The following is a 19,634-nucleotide window of genomic DNA, read 5'->3' as shown; positions in this document are numbered from 1 at the left end:
CACGCCACGTCCTCCACCACGCCTGCCACCACTTTCCCCTCACGCAGCAGGAACAGCCAGATTCTCTAAGGCCACACCGACGACTTCTTCAAGAGCTGTAATGGCCTTTAAACTCGTTACGATTTGCTTTTTGAGAACAAATGATAAATCACACTCAACAGCCTTTGCACACCCTCCCCCCGCCCCCCAGGAACACACAGTTCCAGGGCACCCGGGCTATCTCCACAGGACTCTCTCCTGGCTGGGTCCAGACCCATCAGCCCTGTGCCGTCGCCTTGCCTCCGTGCTTACTGGGCGGATATTCCACACGTCACCATAATGCAGAGGAAATTTACAAAAGAGGAAGGAAGAAAATCCAATGGGTCCCTGGTGGTGGGAAGCACCTAGAGCTGACCTGGGCCAACTGTGCGTCTGACCGAGGACGGGGCAGCCAGCGCAGCGAGGGCTTTTAGCCGCCCGCTGGGAGGGCCTCGGGCCCCTCCATGAGCCAGCAGCACCACTCCCTGTCACAGATGGGGAAACAGAGGTTCGCAGGGTGTGGAAACTTGCATAAACTCACAGAGCTGAGCTGGGGTTTGGAATAACGGCTGTCCGCCTCCCCAAGCCCTTCTTTCCTGACGCCCTGAGCCGCCCTGGACCCACGGATTCTCCCAGCAAACCACGATGGCACGTTCCAGAGCCCAGCCAGATAACACCCGCACACGCGCACACGTGTATACTGAGCGCCTGGAGCCCTGTCCATACTCTTCCAGAAGGACCTATTTGTCTAGTCATCACGCTGTTTGACTGTGCAGCCGGCAGTCCTGTCCGTGTTTCGGAACCAAAGCTGTGTAAACCAGCTCAGAGTCCGACTTCCTTGAGCGAAAGCCCAAGGATGGCGGCAGGGCTGGCAGGGACCCTCCGCAGGCCTCCAACAGATCGTGTGGGTTCTACTCTGGGCTCGCCTTATAATGCTCTGGTCATATCCCTGGATTCCCTGCCTCTATGTGCCCATGTGGAAAGGTAGGGTGGGAGAGGCTCGAAGAGCAGAGCACCCAGGACAGGTGCCAGGCATGCTGTTGGCCGGGGGGCGCGGCCGTGCCGGGACAGGTTGCCTTGGACCTGTTACACGCTGGGGGTGTCCCGAGGCCTCTGGAGCCTGCTGGGTCCTCTCTGTGTTTAGAGACGGGGAGATGGCCCTCCCGGAAGGACTCTGGGCTGGGGGCAAGCTGGCCAGCCCAAGGAGCACCCTGCTAAGCCACCACAGGCCAGGGCTGCGCTGATCCTCTCCCGCCCTCCCCCAGGCACTCCGCAGCAAATGGGCCCCACCTGCTCGGAGGCCCGAGGGTGAGCTGCGGGCTGGGCCTGAGTAGGGCTTAATCTCCAGGGCACCTGGCCCGGCGGAGACCAAGGAGCAGCTGCTCATCACCAGCTCTGACCACAAAAGGGCCCAAGCAGGCTTCTCTATATCTGGAAGATTTAGACTGGCTACACGGAGGGACTTCCAATGAGAAGAGATGCAGGACGTAGGAACATGCAGAAGAGGTGGCCACGGACATCCCAACGGGAAGGGTGGCACTGGACAAGTCCTAACGGACGGAGAGACTCCTCAGGCTCTCTCTGCTGGCGATGGAGGAGGCCCAGCCAGCAGAGCATGCCAACTACCGTGTCCCCGCCAGCCTGTGGCCCCAGGAGTACAAAGCCTCTGAGTTTTGCTCACTGCTGTGTTCCCAGTGCCTAGAGCAGGGACTGTATACAGCAGGCACTCACACCACAGAGCCTTGGTGCTGACAACAGAAGGCTCAACCTCAGTTTGCTCCCCTGCAACATGGGGATGCGGTACCGCAAGGACAAGAATGCAAAGGAATACGGGGTGGACAGCTGCGCACGGCAGCGGCACCGGCACGTGTGGGATGCGAATATCATGACCCCCCCCCCACCCCCCACCCCCACACCGCTCTCGGACTGATGCCATTGACTCCAGACAGCTGGTCCTGCAGCTGCAGCCTGCCTGGCCTCCGCCCCAGACGCAAGTAGCCATGGTCCCTGGGAGCCACACCCCACAACCCCACGTGGAGCCTCAGTCCCAGGGCCCCGGCCCCTGAGGTGAGGTTGGGGGGCGCGGAGAGGAACATACATGCGTTCTCAGCGCAGCTGCCAGACACACGCTGCAGAATTTCTGAACTCAGAGATCAAACGGCTGAAGGCGGGCTCCCGCCGCAAGGGGCCCGACACAAGCCAGGACAGTTTGTCAACAAATCCCCTCCGCCCCACAGCCCTGCTCCTCCGGGGGGCCTGCAGACAGCTCAGGGGGCAGCTGTGCTGGCGGGAAGAGCGAGGAAATCGATATTCCCAGCACATACACACTCTCTCCCTCTCTCTCCATAAACACAGGCCCTTGGACGCTCAGCCAGCCACCCGCAGGCCCCGAAGAAGAGGGATGATCTCTAGGGCACACAATCATGCCCGCCAGACTCCATCCCGGGCCGCACCAGACACACATCAACAGACGCCCCCAACCCCACCAGCGGCCCCCTCGCAGCCCGGCTCAGACACAGCAGCAGCCACATAGAACTCGACCTTCCTGCTCCAGGTGCCCCGGTGCACTGCCAGGCGTCCCCGCCAGAGCACACCCGGGCACCTGCGCACAGCCCCGCACACTCTCCCCGGGGGCCTCCCGACAGAGCGGACACAGGCCCAGGGTCCAGCATCAACAGGCCTGACACCTCCGCCGGCCTGCCACCAGACACAGCACAGACGCCCGCTGACCACGCTCCCTCCCACAAACTCCCGGCCCCCTGCGGGCCGCCTGCGCTGGATACCAACTCCCAGTGGTCTCCCCACGAGACTCGCCCACACGGGCTCCCAACCGACAGTCGCTGACGAGCGCGAACGCACACCCTCCCCCGTTCTCGGGCCGCTCCTGGCCCGCACGCACACTAACGGGGAGCGCTGCCCCCGGAGCCCCCCAACCCCTCGCTCACACTCACTTGGACCCGCGCTGCACGACCGCACAAGCCCACCCCGCTCAGCCGGTCGCCCCGCCCCGGCCCTTACCCGCTGTCAAGCTCCAGCTCCAGCAGGGACTGCGTCCGCTCCGAGTTGCAGTGCAGGCACCACATGGCGGCCGCGGAGGGAGCTGGCGGGGCCGGGCGCCCGGGACCCAGGCCGGGCCAGCGGCGGCCGGACCCGGGCCGACACCCGACCGCCCGCGCCCTGCCCGCCCGCCACGCGACCACCTCGGGTCGCCCGGCCCAGCACCCGCAGGTCCCCGCCGCTCCCGACCCCAAGTCCGAGCCCCAGGCCAGCCGAGTCCGCCCCGCCGCCGCCCGCCGCCCGCCTGGCGCAGCGCAAGGCCAGGCCGGAGGAATGTGGCCCCGGCGGGGGCGGGGCCGGGGCCGTGGGCGCGGGCGCGGGAGGAAGGCGCGAGGGGCGGGACCGCGGGCGGAGGGGCGAAGGGCGGGGCCGTGGTGGGGGCCGTGCCGCGGGCGGGAGGGAGCGAGGGGCGGGGCCGCGAGCTGGAGCGGGATTCTCCCAAGGCGGCATCATACCCTGTCCCAGACATGGGCCTTCTCCTGGGAGGGCTGCGCCCTCCCTCCAAGACGGAGCCCCCAGTAGCCATATGTCCCTCCCAAGCGTGTAAGCACAACAAATACAAAACCCCAAACCAGCCAACTGCAGCCTACTCTGCCAACGGCGCCAAGCTCTGCCACTCCTGACTTTGGCCTCAGTTTATAAAACGGGGCTTTTGCTTTCCCAGACAGTGCGGGTCTGGGCTCTGACACCCCTGCCCTGGAGATAGGGGAGTGGGTCCCAGCCTGAGGCTGGGGATACCCTTTAGGGGACTTTTGGGGGAGGATCTGATGGAAGCTGCTTCTTTCTCCCTAAGCCCACCCAACCCTTTGCCCTCCCCTCACCCAGAGACAACTTCCAGACCCCCATGGCAAGCTTAAAGTAATACTAATTAGCATTTTAGAGCTTTTTACTGACATTTGGTCCTCAAGACAACATTGTGATGCAGGTGGAGTTATTACTGACCCCACTTTCCAGAAGAGGAAACTGAGGCTCAGTTTACCGGGGTTAACTCTGAGAGGCTCCCAGGCTCCTAGAAGCAATCACGCCTTGCTGTTCTCAGTTTGCACATTTTTTGTATCGTCTGTCCTCCGGCTCCTTGAAGGCAGGCACAGTGCCCAGCACCCACACTTGTGGAATGCCCAAATGTAGTTGGGAGACCTCAAGCAGAAAGACACGACCAAAACCCCACCTGTCCTGGGCCGCCCCACCCGCAGGTACATCTCCTGGAGGGCCAGGCAGCTGGCAGGTCTGCGGGGGTCAGGAAGCTGTGGGAAGCCACGCATGCAGGGGCATCCGCTTGTGCCCTTCTGACTCTTTCATTTGGAGGGGGTGGTGTGACGGGCCCGTTGAGGAGCATTATTCCCAGATGGGGAACTGGGGCGGGTGGACAACAGTGGAGGGAGAGGGCTGGGCTGGCCCTGCTTACGGCCGGGAAAGGGCAAGCCCTAGAGCCAGTTTAGTGCTCCAGGGTTCCCAGGCGGGAGGCTGAGCAGGAATCCACAGCCCATCTCCACATGCCTCTTCTTCACTTCTGATGTTTTCTTTGCTACATTAGAAATAAATGAAGACCTGTGAAGGAAGTCCCGTGCGCCACCTGAGCGGGCAGGGGTCCCCAAGTGGGTCTCGGAGACAGCGGAGGCCTTTTGGCGTTGTTTGACCCCGTGACCGCCGGGGCCTTGACCTGCGGGGTTGGAAAAATTACAGGGTGCACAGGCGGCCTCGGCTCTACAAACAACCAGCTGGGTGTTTAAAGCCCTAAGTAAAGACGAAATCAGACGCGTGGGAGCATTTTTCTTTTAAACAATAAAGGTCATCATTCGGAAAAAAATAAAATAAAAATAAATGAAGACACAGGATGGAAGAAAATATTTTCAAATTATGCATCAAATAAGGGTCTAGTATCCATACTAGATAAAGGACTCTTACAACTCAATAATAAAATGGCAAATAACCCAATTTAAAAATGGGCAAAGGACCTGAGCAGACATTTCTCCAGAAAAGATATATGAATGGCCAATAAGCACGTGAAAATTTGCTCAACGTCACTAGTCATTAGGGAAACGCGAATCAAAGCCACAGTGAGGTGTCACCTCACGGCTACTAGGATGGCTGGAATCAAGATGGACAAAAGCCCCTCCACACAGTGTTCTGGAAGGAGAAGACCTTCACATGCTGCATGCTGGCTGGGGGTGGGGAGATGGGAGGGGATATAGTTGATAGGGTTGAAACAGTCCAGTTGGGGAGGGGGGTGGAGAAGTCCCACCCCCACTTGAACTGCCCTCTAAAAATAGGCTGTAATACATGGAGCCAAGAGCGTCGCCCCTCAGCTGCTGGAGCGCTCCAGACACGGGCTCTGACCGCCTCACGACCCGGATTCTCCAAGAATTCCAGGCACTTCTCCAGGCCCAGGGCCTCACCGCCCGCCAGGATAGTCTTGGCGACACAGTTCCGGCTGGGATTTAGAAAAAGGGCGTTGAGTCTCCCTGTAAGCATTTGGACTACCAGAGGATGGAGTCCCTGGAAACCAAATGCCTCTTTCATTCTCTCCTTTTATCTTCCTGCAGAGTGTGACTTCTGCTTCTGGCTCTCAGTTAATTTCCTCACAGATTAATAATTTAAGGAATCGTGAGGCAAGTGAGAAAGCCAAGCCTGGAGAGGTAGAGAAAGCCAATTTTTCTGCTGGGCAGAAATGACTAGACTGGGTAGAAGTCTTACACGTGCCATTTGGGCAAACTGCTTAGGCTTCTGAGCCGTAGTTTCCTTAGCTGTAAAGCAAGGCTCATCAGCCGCCTCTCCGCTGGCTAATCCACCGTGCCCTTTCCTTTAATTTAGCAAACATGCATCAGCGCATATTCCAGGCTGCTGTTGTGAGGCACAGTGGGGAGACATTGCCGTGACAAGTGTCCCTGGGGATGATGTTATGACAGTCTGGAGGAAGCCGCCCATAACTCTGCCCCACAGGAGGCTCCAAAGATGAAGGGACATTTAGGCTGGGCCTTGAGAGGTGAGTAGGAGCCCACCTAAAAGGCTGGAAGATGCCAGAAGTGCATGAAAATGTTGACTTTCACTGTATCAACCTGGGTTTCAGTCCTAACCTACTTACCTTGGCCCATTTCACATGCCCCCAACCTGACTCCATTCCCATCTCCTGGGCCTCTGACAGCCTCCCACCTTCCACTGCCTCCTTGCTCTCCTCTGACCAGACATGTGGCACGCATGCCCCCAAAGGCCAACCTTTGCAGTCCGTCTCCCAGAGGCCTCCTCCTGTGAGGCCTGGTCAGGCTCCTCTTTCCGGCCCTCGCCGAACCTCAAGCAACACTCCCCACTGTGCTGGCTGGTAGCCAGGACTTGGGTTTCAGCTTTCAATGTGACTTTACCCAGAAAGCCACCCTGACTGGCCCCCAATCCAAGCCAGAAACTCCCTTTACATGCTCCCCGGTTCCTTGCCAGGGGCAGAGGAACTGTGCTGTCCTTGCCAGGCAGAGCTGGCCTGCGTCCTTCTCTGCAGCATCCCCTGTGCCCACTATAGGGCTGGGACACCGAGGTGCCCAGGCAAATCAATCAAATGCAAACTAAGGCCTGGGGGCAAGTCCAGCCCCCTGCATGCTTTTTTAAATAAAGTTTTATTGGAACAAAGTCACACTCATTCCGTTATGTATTGTCTACGGATACTTTTGTGCCACGACAAAGTTGAAGAGAGACTAGGGCTCGCGAGCCTGAAATATTTCTGTCTAGTTCTCCACAGAAAAGGTTTGTCAGCCTGACATAATGAAGCTCCCCTGAGGGAGTTCTGCATTAGCTCCACGTGAATTCTCTGCCTGTTCAGCCAACCCCCCCGTTCCCTGCGTCAGGGCTGCGGACGAGATCTGGGAAAGAGAGTCCACGTGTCATGGGGAAGATGGTGATCGAAACGATAGGGCCGGGCCAGGCAACCTTCAGACAGATGGCCACAAGATGGGACCATCCACTGTTCGGAACAGACACTTACAGAGAGAGCTACCTGCCCAGGTGCACAAAGACGCAGGTCCAAGGGTGTTAGTTGTCTGTAACAGCAGAACGCGGAGAAGGACACAGACAACATCTGTCAATTGGTTATGTAAACTGCGGTACAGAGGAGCCCTACGTTAAAAGAACGGCAGCAGCACTGTACGCACTTGCAGCAAACGGTCTGAGACACAACATCGTGACAAAAAGTGCAGACAAGTGTGAAATGTACAGACAATAAAACATACAGAACACTAGTACGCTTATGTAGCATGATACGCTCATAGGCTGTTTCTTAAAGGAGACCCAAGAAACGGGTACTGGTGGCTGCCTCTGGGAAGGGAAACGGGGGTTCCAGAGATTCCTGGGGACACGGCTCTGCCCTCTAAGCTTGGGACACAGGGTGGGAAGGAGGAAGGAGCACTTTAGAACTACAGTGTTTGCAAATTTTTAAATAATTGTTTTAAAAGTCAGGGAAATGAAGAAATCCATGATAGACGTAACAATCCAAGGTACTACAGGTCTTCTAGCATCTTCTAGAAGACTCTGAAGCCCACCAGAGCCAGTCACAGAGGCCCCAAAGGCCAGACTGTACTGAAGCCGCCTCTTGGGCCACTCTGTGAGAGGTTGTGTCCTATGACAGCCATAAAAACAGGTTATGGTCAAGCCCATCCGAGCTTCCCTCCTAGTGTCTGTTGATCACTAGTAAGTTACTCTTCACATCACTGAAAGGATCCTCCCCATGTCACAGCCACAGCTCTGTGACCCTCCCTCCAGCCCAATCCTTCACTCCACAGACAGGGAAACTGAGGCCCAGAGAGACGAAGGGATGAGCGCAGGTGTGTGGCCAGGTCCTAGAAACAGTGACCCTGACCCAAGCGTCCTACCTGCCAGGCCACAAGCCCCCGCTGCTGGGATGGCATGGCAGGGATGGGGACTGTCCAGCATACAGCCTGCGTGTGGGTGAGTTGTGGGTTCCGTATGGAATGGAACTTATTTATCTGAGTGTCGGATGCCATGGAAAACCACAGACACTGCACAGAACAGAGAACTCTGTAGCGTGACCTCTCTGGGAACCCAGTCAGCCCCCCAGAGGAGAAATTTCCCAGGTAAATAAAGCTGCTCTCATTAAGTGCCAAGTTATTTTAACAATTTCAAGCAGTTTTCATAGAAACCTCTGCAAATCACGGACTTCCCTAATCTTACTAAACAAAGTAAACGAAATGACCCTGGGATAACTTATCTTGGGAGCCTGCGGTCACCCGGAGGTGGTGTAGGGTTGTTTACCGTGAACCAGACTATTTACCTGCTCAGGTACTACCTGGGTGACATCTAGCCCCCGACTCTTTCCAGCCCCATTCCCAGCTACCATCCCTCCCATACAGTTACTCCCAGAATGCACCAAGCACTTTCCTGCCCCAGTGCCTTTGCTTATGCTGTTCCCACTTCCTGGGTTGCCCTCTTCAGCTGCTTGGCAACCTCCGACTCAACCTTCAAGGCCCAGCCCAAATGTCACCTTCTCTTTGAAGCCTCCCCTAACGCCCCCACCCCCCTAGGCTAAGCAAGAACCCCTCACCCAGACTGTGGGCACCTTGAGGGCAGGGACAATGGCACTCCATCACTCTCCCAGTGGTAGGGCTCAGGTGCGACTACTGCTTCACATAACCGGCCCGGTTCCAGACACCTGTCCTGGCACCAGGGGAAATGGGTCCCAACCACAAAAAACTCACTGGTACTTGGGTTGGCCAAGACCTGACCCACGCTGGTGAGATGAAAGCGGCCTTAACCTTAGTGTACCCTAGAAGTTGAGAGCCGGAAGGAGTCACCCAGTGACCCAGTACGGCCTGCTCTTATTCAGATGAGGAACCTGAGTCCTCCAGTCCCCAAGTCAGTCTGGGGCACAGCCAAGAACAGGGCATCCTTTCCTCAGCTCCTTCCCACTGCTCTGGCAAAGGAAGCCACAGAGGTAGGGAACCATCGTGGTTGGTGGTGTACGGAGCTCTTTTCTTGTGGTCTTTAAATGAACACTAAAAACTCGATGCAGTTGTTATTAATGCCAACAGTTGACAAATGGGTGAACAGTCCTGCAAGGGCCTGGGAAAGCTCCTCCAGGAGGGTTACAATCATGGAACCACATGGTTGGGACACAGGGTCAGATGCAAGAAGAAAGAAAACCCCACATGGGATGGGGTGGCTCTGTGGAGCTCTGACAAACCTAGCACGACGATCCTCAGTGACTGACAAAGTCAACAGAACAGCCAAGAACGATCACCTCCTCTAAGAAGACCTCCTAGCCTGGATCCCCAGAGCACTTGTCACCCCTGCTGCACAGCAGATGCTGGTTTGTTATAAAAGTGAAGGAAGATGGGGGTGGCGGCCACAGGTGAGACCGTGCTCACCGCATCCCTCCCCAGTCTGGGCACTCGTGGGGAACACCCCCTCCGCCCTCACCCCTCTGCTGGCCCCAGCCAGGTGAGCGGAACTGCTTGCCCTGAAGCCCCGGGGGAAGGGCCTGCAGAAAACAGACCTGCGTCTTCTAGGTGCGGCCGCTTGAGTTATGAGTCTATTCAAGTGGATGGGAAATGGCCATTGGCCAGATTTCTTGCAGGGTTCAAGGGGCCTGACAACATCAGGAAGAAATTCAGAAGCAAAAAGCTGAACTGCTTTCACCAGTGATGGTCTCCTCCCTGAGCCCCCCTCAGCCCTGAAATTACCCTGTTCATCACACTCCCTGTCAGGGAGCCCTGCCGGCCCCAGGACACAATCAGAAGTGCCCCTCACACTCAACCCTCTTTTCCTGGCTGGTGGCACAAGGAAGCCACCGCCAGATCTCAAGGAGGGAGGGGTATGCTTATGCCAAGTCCCTCCCTTGGGGACAGCTCCAAGAAACTGGCTCCAGACTGTTCTAGGACTGCCCCGTGCCCACTCTCTGTGCCTGAGAACAGCCTAAGCCGCCCCCAGGTAAAGCACACCCCCGTTCTCTCCATCTTGTCTAATTCCCTTTAAAGCCCATCTCACCGCCTGTTTATCTGGCTCGATTACTTGTTCCCTTGTTTACTGTCTATCCTCTACCAGAATGAAGCGTCACCACGGTGTCCCCAGCATCCGGAAGGCGTCTGGTCTACAGCACGTGCTCAATAAACAATGAACAAACAAATCATGTAGAACCAGATTCATTCTGCTTCCGGGCCAGCCACGGGGCCAGCCCCCTCCATGCTACCCACTCACATCCTGGTCCTATTCAGTCTGAGCCAACGCCCCTCTTCTCATGAAACTGGTTTTCAGAGACACTGCTTCTCGTAACCAGGGTGCCCAGTACTTAAGGAACCTGTCAGCTAAAGATTCTCTAAAGAGAAGTAGCCCTGGGGCAAAGCGAATGACCATTCTTGAGGCATGTGGGTTTCTTTCCCAGGAGCTGCGTTTCACCTGCAGGGCCCACCTGCACTAAAAGGGGCAGAGAGGGGGCTGCTAGGCCTTGCCCTGCCATGGACCACCCCGCTGGCGGCACTGATTCTTAACTGTCATGCCCACACCGCTACCAAGGGCCAGCCCAGCCGAGCCTCAGTGGCCCTCTGCTTTAATGAATAGAGCGTTCATTTATAACAAGTGCTTGGGACGCCTGTTTTGCAAACGGATGCCACTAAGTGCTCCGAAAACAACAGCTTCTCTTAAGTGGGTTAAACATTCCCCTCTGCAATCGTCTTTACGTTATTGATTTAAACAACCCCTTCTCTGGTCCGGGTGGGAGGAAGACTTCAACCAGCCTGACCCGGCTCCACAGATTTGGAATCAATGGGTGCGGGAGATGTGCAACATCTGATTCACTATTTGAATAAATAGATAACCGGCACATGTGCGTTCCTGAACATGACCAGCAGCTGCCCCCCAGGCACAGCCTGGGTGTCTCAGAGCATCCGAGACACATCAGATGTGGGCCCTGCCCTCAGGAAGTTCGGTGGGGAGGGGGCGGGAGGCAACTCACATCAGTCGGTGCCAGCCCTGCTTCCAAACACGTTCACGCAATTCTCTACAAGGTGGGGTCACATCTCAGTTTCTCACAGAGGCCCTGAAGCCCAGAGAGGGTAAGTAATTTGTCCAGAGACACACAGCCCATAAATGATGGAGCCGGGAGGAGAACCCAGGAGAACGCTGTGTCCTTGTCCCTCCACCAGCAGTTCTGAGTATGGTCCCAGAACAGCAGCAACCGCAGTCCCAGCTGGGAATTCTGAGAAATGTACATTCTCACCCTCCAGGTGATTCTGACATCTGCAGAAGTTTGAGGATCTCGTACTGTGCCAGGGCACTACAGTGGGTGATCAATGCAACCATGGGATCAACCTGGCACAGAAGCAGGAATGACTGCGAGCTGATGGGGTGGCCATCAGGGAGGGCTTCCTGGAGGAGGTGAAGCCTGCATCGGGATTTGTGGCATGAATGGGAGTTCACTGAAGGGCACCCCAGGTACAGGGAACAGCATATACGGGAGCGTGAAGTGTAGGGATGGGTGTGCTGTGAGGAATGAGGCCAGAGGATGGGGCTGGGGTTTCATCCTATGGGTGTGTGTCGCTGGGGAGGAAGCCGGCAGAACTGGCCTGGATTTATCCCCAGGTTAGTTTTCCCAACAACCACATAAGCACCTGTATACCAATTACTTAATACTATTCTTCGTATCAGGCGCACGTTATATCTGCTCCATCTGTGAAAAGCCAGTCTCGCTGAGCATAAATTGAATTTTCCCATAAAAAGGAATCGCCCAAACCAATACACTGTTATAAAATCCTGCTCAGATCTTGTTATCAGAAGAAGGCCTATGCTTGAGGCTTGCTCTGTCTTTCTTTAAAAGAGAGATTAGCAAGTATCGAGAATCCACGTTACAGAGGGCAGCCAGAAAACAGAAGAAGGAGGCTCTTCATGTTCTGGTAGGGAATGAGATACAACATATATTATAAGTGAAAAGGCTAAACTTAGAATGCTGTATGTGCCTAACAAAAAAGGGAAGAAGAATACACACACACACACACACACACACACACACACACACACACACACACACCACGCTGATAGACACACTAAGTATCTCTGGATGGTGTTTACCTCTGGGGGGCTGGGGCTGGGAGAGGGCTCACTGTTTGTCTCGTAGCCTTTTATATCTTTCACTGTTTAACCATGTGACACATTACTTCCTATAAAATAAGGAAATAGAATTAAGCTTTTTTTGGAGTGATAAAAAGGCATTAAAGAGATATTAGCCCCGACCAACACTCTGGGCTCAGTGTAATCGGAGGGGCTAAAAGAACTCCAGGAGGGGAATAGCTTTCTCCCGGGTTCGTATGATTGGCTCCGTGTCACCCAATGCAGCATCTACGGCTCACCTGGAATCATTTCACGCCCACCTGTGGCCTGGGTCTTACAGTTCCAGAAACCCAGGACTCTGAGAGTACACTCTCTGCAGCAAGAAATAGCGCCCTGAAGCACATAAGGAATTCACAGCAACCTAAGGCTGGGGAGGGCTGTCTGGTGCCAGGGGGGACTGAAGGCGGGGTTCCAGGGCCCTGGTCCCCTCCCTCCTCTTGGGAACAAAACCTGGCTGCTGCCTCACTGTGCACCTCCTGCATTGTGAGTGAGGAGAAAAGGCCCCCGGGGGCACCTCCTGCGCGGAGGCGGGTGCCTGCAGCTGGACGGCCGCTCTCTCTAGGAATCACTCATCAAGTCCCGTTATTTAGTCCATAAGGAAATTGAGACACACATAGTGGCTGGAGGCCACTCAGCTGGTCGTGGCAGAGCTGGGATTCCGACCTGGGGGACCATGTGTGAAAAGTCTAGGGCTGGGGGGCTTCCCTTGTGGCGCAGTGGTTGAGAATCTGCCTGCCAATGCAGGGGATACGGGTTTGAGCCCTGGTCCGAGAAGATCCCACATGCCGCGGAGCAACTAAGCCCGTGCGCCACAACTACTGAGCCTGTGCTCTAGAGCCTGTGAGTCACAACTACTGAGCCCACGCACCACAACTACTGAGCCCGCGTGCCACAACTACTGAAGCCCGCGTGCCTAGAGCCCGTGCTCCACAACAAGAGAAGCCACAATGAGAAGCCCGTGCACCGCAACGAAGAGTAGCCCCAGCTCGCCACAACTAGAGAAAGCCCACGTGCAGCAGCGAAGACCCAACACGGCCAAAAGTAAATAAATTAAATAAATTAATTAAAAAAAAAAGTCTAGGGCTGGGAATAGAATCTGACCCCATGAAATAGTAAAGCTCGAGGCCCACGCTGGGCCCCTCCAGGTTCCTGGAGCACATCCGCCAACGAGCATCTCTCACACAGCACAATCCACAGACAATTCTGGTCTCTCTGGTAATTTCCACAAATGACTGTAATTTATGTGTTAATAGCACAGATATCAAGGTTTGGAACCCCCTGGAGTGTTAGACACGTAATTTGTAATTACAAGCACACAACAATTTGTTCAATGTCAGCGATGTGTCCAGTAATTATCACGCTGGTGAAGAGGAACCCATATCGAGTACAGCGGGGTGCACGGGGGCCAGGGACAGAGAGCCAGTGCTGGGGGTGCTGGGCTTGGGCCTGCGCGGTTTCCCTCAAGGCCACGTCCTATTCCAGGATCCCTCCTTTCCCTCCCGCAGTGCCCCGTCCTGGGGGCATTTGCACCCGGTGGGCCTCTCACGGGGCTCGGCCCTGCCTGCAGGCACCCAAGCATGGACAAGTAGGCACCCCTTCCAGGGGGCATCCCTAGAGGAAACTGCCCCCTGCCCTCAGGAGGGGCCCTGTGTACGGGCCTGTTTCCTGTCCTTCCTGGGCAGTCTGGGGACAACGCTACCTTCCAGTAAATTCCCTCTTGCTTTGGTCAGCCAGCTTGCTGTAGGCTGCTTGCAATCGCGGCTCCAGCTTCTGCCCTTGGTCTCCCTTAGTGACCACCCATGGTTCCGAGGCAGGGATGGCTGGTTGCACTCCCAGTGGCAGTGGGTGCCCTTCCCTGAGCACCAATTCGGTGCTGGGTGCTCCAAGGGACTCCCATCGGGTAAGCAATCCTTCCACCTACAGAGAGGGTACCGTCCACATCTTACAGAAGGAATAGGCCTCAGAAAGACCAAACCACTTGCCCAAGATGCCAGATCACACACCAGCCTCGGGGAGCCAGGATGTGATGCCAGCGTTGGGCCAGGTGTGAGCGTTCCCACTCTGGGGCTCAGCCTCTGGTGGGTAGGGCACGTCTTCACTCAACACACGTCGGCTCCCTGTGCTTCCAGCCCCCATGCCAGTTGCGGGGGCCCCGGGGGAGCAGGGGAGGCACTGCCAGGCCCTGCAGGCCTCCTGGGTGCCCAGCCCTGGCTGGGCCAACCTTCCTTGGGCACTCAGTGTGTGCTGACGCGTGCCCACCCTGGGAGGGGGTACCTCATTATCTGCATGTCACTGGCTGAGACTGCAGAGCGGGGATCTGGACCGCAGTACTCCCCTGCAGAGGGTGGTTTCACCCAGCTGTCCCCCTGTCAGGCTTGGTGGCAAATTTAGATCGGCTTAAAACGTCAGCTCAGGTCACAACTGATGGATGGTCCTCGGAGGGGATGAAAGACGGGGTGCTGGCAACTGCGGGCTGGAGCCACCGAACCAGCAGTCTGGGTGCCACTTGGGGTGCGGGTGAGGGCAGGGGGAAGCGTGGCCCCGCCCCGGCCTGACAAGAGCTAGACCCAACCCCACCTGACCTGCGCTGGTCCCTGCTGGGCCAGCCCACCGGTCACCCCTGAGGGGCTGGCGCCACCTGTCGCCCTGCTGGAGAACTGCAATCTGGCCTTCCCAGCCCCAAGCCTCCTGGACAGGGAGGTGCCCAGCCACGGGGCAGGTGCCCAGAGGGGCAGCTGAGGCAGCCTCTGGACGCCACGGTAAGCTTCCTCATTCAGATCTCCTCCTTCCGGCACAACCTAAGACACCCTCCACCCTGCCGCCCCCATCCCCATCATACAGCGGGAGGGCAGCTGGATCAGGAAGCAGAGCCAGGACTCAAACCCAATTTCACTGACATTTCTATCTAACAAGTCATTGACCTGCTTCGAACCCTGGCTGCTCGCTGCTTTAGAAATAAGCAGCAAACTCCTCACCACGCCCACAGCTCCCATGGATTCAGCCTCTGCCTGCCTCTGCCCTACGTCTCGGCTCCAGCCTCATACCCGGCAAGTTGGCTCCTGCCCCTGGGCCTTTGCACGTGCTGTTCCCACTGCCGGGTGCATACGTCTCTCTCTTTTCACCTACGTATCCCCGGCTCCACTTTCAAGGAAGCCTTGCCTGACCTCCTTACAGGCCCCACTGAGCAAGTCCTCCCAGCCCCTGGTCCATGCTGTTCGTGGGGGCATTTCCCTCTCCTTCACTGGACACCTCCGTGAGGATAAAAGTCACGTCTGCGGGACTCACCATTTATTGCCAGCCTGGCACACGCTAGGTGCTGGAGAAATATATGTGCATGAGATGAGTTCATATGAGTTCCTGTCCCCAAATCAACAGGCCTTCACAAATAAAGTGGCCCTGCTCAAGGGGCTGGGCACAGAGGTAAGGGTCCTTCCTACTTGAGGTTTGGGGGGAGTATTAACAGATGCTAAAGTGGAGGGTCTCTGCTGAGGAGTCCTGACCAGGGGCAGCTAGAGCTGCAATGTGGATGCACGCACATGGTCTCTGAGCCATGGCCCCGTTCCCTCTGAGGATCCACTGGGCTGGGTTTACCCAAGCTGCTCCCACAGACAGAGGAGAGTGTTTGGAGCTGCCTTTCCCCTGGGTTTACCAGCAGCGTCCTGGAGGGAGATTCTAGAAAACTGAGCAGAGGGAGACCGCGTAAGTGGAGAGCAGACACCTCACCAGGCACCTCTCCTTCACTAGTGAGCATGCAGGGCCTGCGTGTGAATTTGGAAAAAGCGCCCTCTTCTGGTGGACACAGCCTCTCAGGCCTGTGGCTTGCTAACAGTGCATTCTTCCTTTGCCAACTGCTCTTGTGCAGTGCACAACCTGAACATCTGCACACGGGCAGCGCCTGGACCTCTGCCCCACTGGGTAACTGGCCACCCTCCCGACACCAACGGTGGATCCTGCTCTTGCTTCGAGGGGGCAGGGAGCCTTTCTGATGAAGCCTCCTAGTCACGCACATAGGGTACGTTGCCACATGTGGCCACCTGCTGCCTTCCTTTCTCAGAGGCTGGGAGAGATAAAGCCCTGCCCTCAGCCCTCTGGGAGCTTTCCCTGGCAGAGATAAGAAGCCGGCAGGTCCAGGAGTCACAAGGCCCACAGAGAACATATCAGTGAGACTTAGCGCTGATCTCGGCCGTTTCCCAGAGAGCACCATCAAAGCTCAAGAGGAAGCAGTGAGAACTCCAGCCGACATCACGCGCTTCTTCCCTGGGCGGGATGGGTGAGGCGTGGCTTGCTGGGTCCTCAAGAAGATAGACCCTTGGTCCTCTCACTGGGGCCACCACGCGCGCTGGGTTTCTGCACTGAGTCGGGAGCCCAGAGGCGGCTCAAGGTCACCCGATGGACAGCTGGCAGCGGGCTGGGCCTCAGCCAGGTCCCCAGGCTCCACCCTTGCTCCAGACCCAGATCTGCTGCAGTGGGGAGGAGGGGGAGCCGGTCTCCAACTGGGCCTTCACTGGGCACAGAGGGACCGTTCTTTGCAGCTCAACAATCCCCCTGTTTGCCCCGTGCCAGGCTGCAGCCTCCCTCAAGTCCTGCTGACGAGGAAGATCTGGGGCCAGCTTCCACAAATATGCGCGCCTTCTGCAGGGAAGCAGCCATCAGGCTCTCTAACCGGGCGGGTGGATTTAAAGGCCCAGAGGGAAGTCACAGGATAGGGGCAGAGCAAGTTGCTGGGTGCTCTCTTTAAAATATGGCAGGGGAACAAATATATACATAGGAACATTTCTGACCAGATACCCCCAAAATGCTCATCCTGTTTGCTCTGGGGAGGGGGCGGGGGCATACATCGTTTGCACTGTATACTCTTACAATGTTGAACATTTTACCACGTGCCTGTGTTTCCTAAGCAAGTATTAAACTCATAGGAATAAATGCATGCATAAAGCCCAGGAAGAAGAGAAAGGCACAGGAGCTCAGAAATTCAGAGGACGCAGTGAACTCAGGTATTGACCTTCCCTGTAAAAACAAAAGCCAAGTGCCCAAGTGCCTGCTGGGAGCGGACGTGTTTGGAAGCCCTTTCATGCACGGTGGCATTTCAGAGCAGCCTGGAGAGGTGGGGCCTACTATTGTCACCCCACCATGGCACGCACGTGGAGACAGAGCCCAAGTCTGACCCACTAGCCTAGGCTGAGCTGGGCCCAGAGCCGCCGGCTCTTGTTCCCGCCCTGATGCCCCCCACCCCCACCCCGCAAGGACCTAGAGTTCTCAAAGAGCCCCAGGGAGCAGCAGCTCTGCGCCAGAGGGACTGTGCCTTTGGGCAGGGGGTGAGCAGAGCCTGTGACTTCCCGGGTCACGTAGCCAGCCTGCTGAGATGCTGGGGACCGTCCTCCCAGCCCGGGCCCCAGCTGGGCCATAGCCCATCTCTGAGCCTCAGTTTCCTCATCTATTAAATGGGCGAATCTTCCCTCCCTTGCAGGGTTGGAATAAAGATCACCGAGGGGAGGTTCCCGGCACATAGGCGGTGCTCAGCGCACACCCACTTCCTCTCCCTCTTCCCTGCCCCAAGACTCCAGGAGCACGAAGGTACTGGCCATTGAGGGGGGGAGGCACCAGGATCTGGAAGGCAGACTGGAGGTTGGCAGTGCCACCACCGCCCGCCCCCCCCCCCAGTGGGCAGGTCCGAGGACGCGGAGTCCCTCGGGAACCGGTGGGCAGGTGCGTGTACATGTGTGTATGAGCCCGGGTGAGTGTGCACAGGGCCCTGAGACCGGCAGGTCCTTGCTCTCGGCCGCCGCCCTCCACCTCCTGGCTCTCGACTTCCCCCAGTAGACCCAGATGGAAAGAGCTTGCGGGGGAGTGAGGGGGGGACACTTCATTTTCCAGACAGAAGTTCCCAGAGCTGGGCAGGGAAGACACAGCCAGGGCCACCCGGCCCTCTCTTACCTTGCTCCAGTGCCCCGGCTGCGGGTCTCCTGAGGCAAACAGCGCAGCCTCGCTGGCCTCTGGGGGTCTCCTCCGCAGCCCACAGAGCTGAGCTCCCTCGGCCCTCACGGGGGTCTGTGCAGTGGACGGTGCGGGTCATAAGCCCTGAGCCCCTGCTTAATCCGCCAGAGCCCGAGTCAGCGCCAGCTGGACACGTGACGGGCCCCACAGACCTGTTTGTCAGGAGTGGCAGCTGGTCCAGTGGGGGAGGGCTGGCCGCCCTGCCCTGCCCCCGTGCGCTGTCCCTGCCGGGGCTCCGAGGCCGGAGCCTGCGGTCCTGGGCTCCTGCCTGCCCGGGAAAAGTATGAATATGCGCGGGGAGGGGCGGGCAGGGCAGGTAGGGGAAAGGGACACACATGTCACCAAACGGCGCTGGGCAGGCTGGGAAATGGGGTGTGCGTCCGTGTGCGTGTGCGTGCATGCGTGCGTGTGGGAAATGGGACCCTTAACTCATGCCCTTTACTAACATCAATTCCTCGTAGATTAAAAATCTAATGCAAAAGGTGAATTCATGACCACAGGGTAGGAAAGGATTCTTAAAACACAAAACAAAAATAAAGTGAAAGTGGGCTTCCCTGGTGGCGCAGTGGTTGAGAGTCCGCCTGCCGATGCAGGGGACATGGGTTCGTGCCCCGGTCCAGGAAGATCCCACATGCCGCGGAGCGGCTGGGCCCGTGAGCCATGGCCGCTGAGCCTGTGAGTCCCGAGCCTGTGCTCCGCAGCGGGAGAGGCCACAACAGTGACAGGCCCGCGTACCGCAAAAATAATAATAATAAAAAAATTTAAAATAAATAAATAAAGTGAAAGATTTGATAGAAATTAAGAACTCTGAAATTAAGATGTTCATTCCAAGACCCCAGGAAAAGTGAAAAATGCAAGATATTTACAACATATACAAATGACAAAGGACTGGAATCCGGAATACCTAAAGAATCCTCCAAACCAACAAGAAAACAAAAAGACAGCCCAAGGGAGGCAAGAAGCTTGAACAGTCACCTCACCGAGGAGGAGATCCAAACGGCCAATAACCGTACGAAAACGCTCAACCCCATAAGCGGTCAGGGAAATGCGGATTAAAACCATTACACACCCACCAGGAGAGCAAAGATGGCAGAGACTGACGACAGGTGGTGCCGCTGGGAGTGGGGGGCGACTGGACGGAAGGACCACAGTGTTGGTCTGCTCTATGACATTGAACATGTGCGTCCCGTGTGGCCCAGTTCCAGACAGATGCCGGAAAGGAGGTCATACGTGCACTAGGACGTGGGCAGGTTCAAGAACACAGCCCCGAACTGAAGACACCCTGTGTGTCCATCGCAGAGACTGGATAATAAACCATGGCCTAGCGATGCAGTGGAATACGAACACCATGGCCGTGACGAGGACAAGCAACAGCTCCTTGTGACTTTAAGAAGAAGCCAGACCTGAAGAAATATCTACAGCTTAAGTCTACGTAGAAACGAGTCAAAAATAATGGGCTTCCCTGGTGG

General features: G+C 56.8%; 1 protein-coding gene across 10 annotated transcripts in view; it reads right to left on the bottom strand.

Moving 5' to 3' along the window:
* Positions 1-19,634, bottom strand: part of IQSEC1 (IQ motif and Sec7 domain ArfGEF 1) — a 331,754-nt gene that overhangs the window by 64,366 nt on the left and 247,754 nt on the right. Inside the window, exon 1 of one of the 10 annotated variants that reach the window (XM_067755612.1) lies at positions 3,037-3,193. The exons of 8 other annotated variants lie outside the window; for them this stretch is intronic. In XM_067755612.1, coding sequence (XP_067611713.1) covers positions 3,037-3,101 — 65 coding nt within the window. In that variant the 5' untranslated portion in view covers positions 3,102-3,193. Of the gene's footprint in view, positions 1-3,036; positions 3,194-19,634 lie in introns of those variants that run through there. One more of the 10 variants, XM_067755617.1, reaches the window with a different exon arrangement.

Source organism: Pseudorca crassidens, chromosome 10 (assembly GCF_039906515.1).
Source record: "Pseudorca crassidens isolate mPseCra1 chromosome 10, mPseCra1.hap1, whole genome shotgun sequence".
NCBI classification, from domain to species: Eukaryota; Metazoa; Chordata; class Mammalia; order Artiodactyla; family Delphinidae; genus Pseudorca; species Pseudorca crassidens.
The sequence above is the reverse complement of the archived record's forward strand: the minus strand, read 5'-3'. Positions and strand labels throughout refer to the sequence as shown.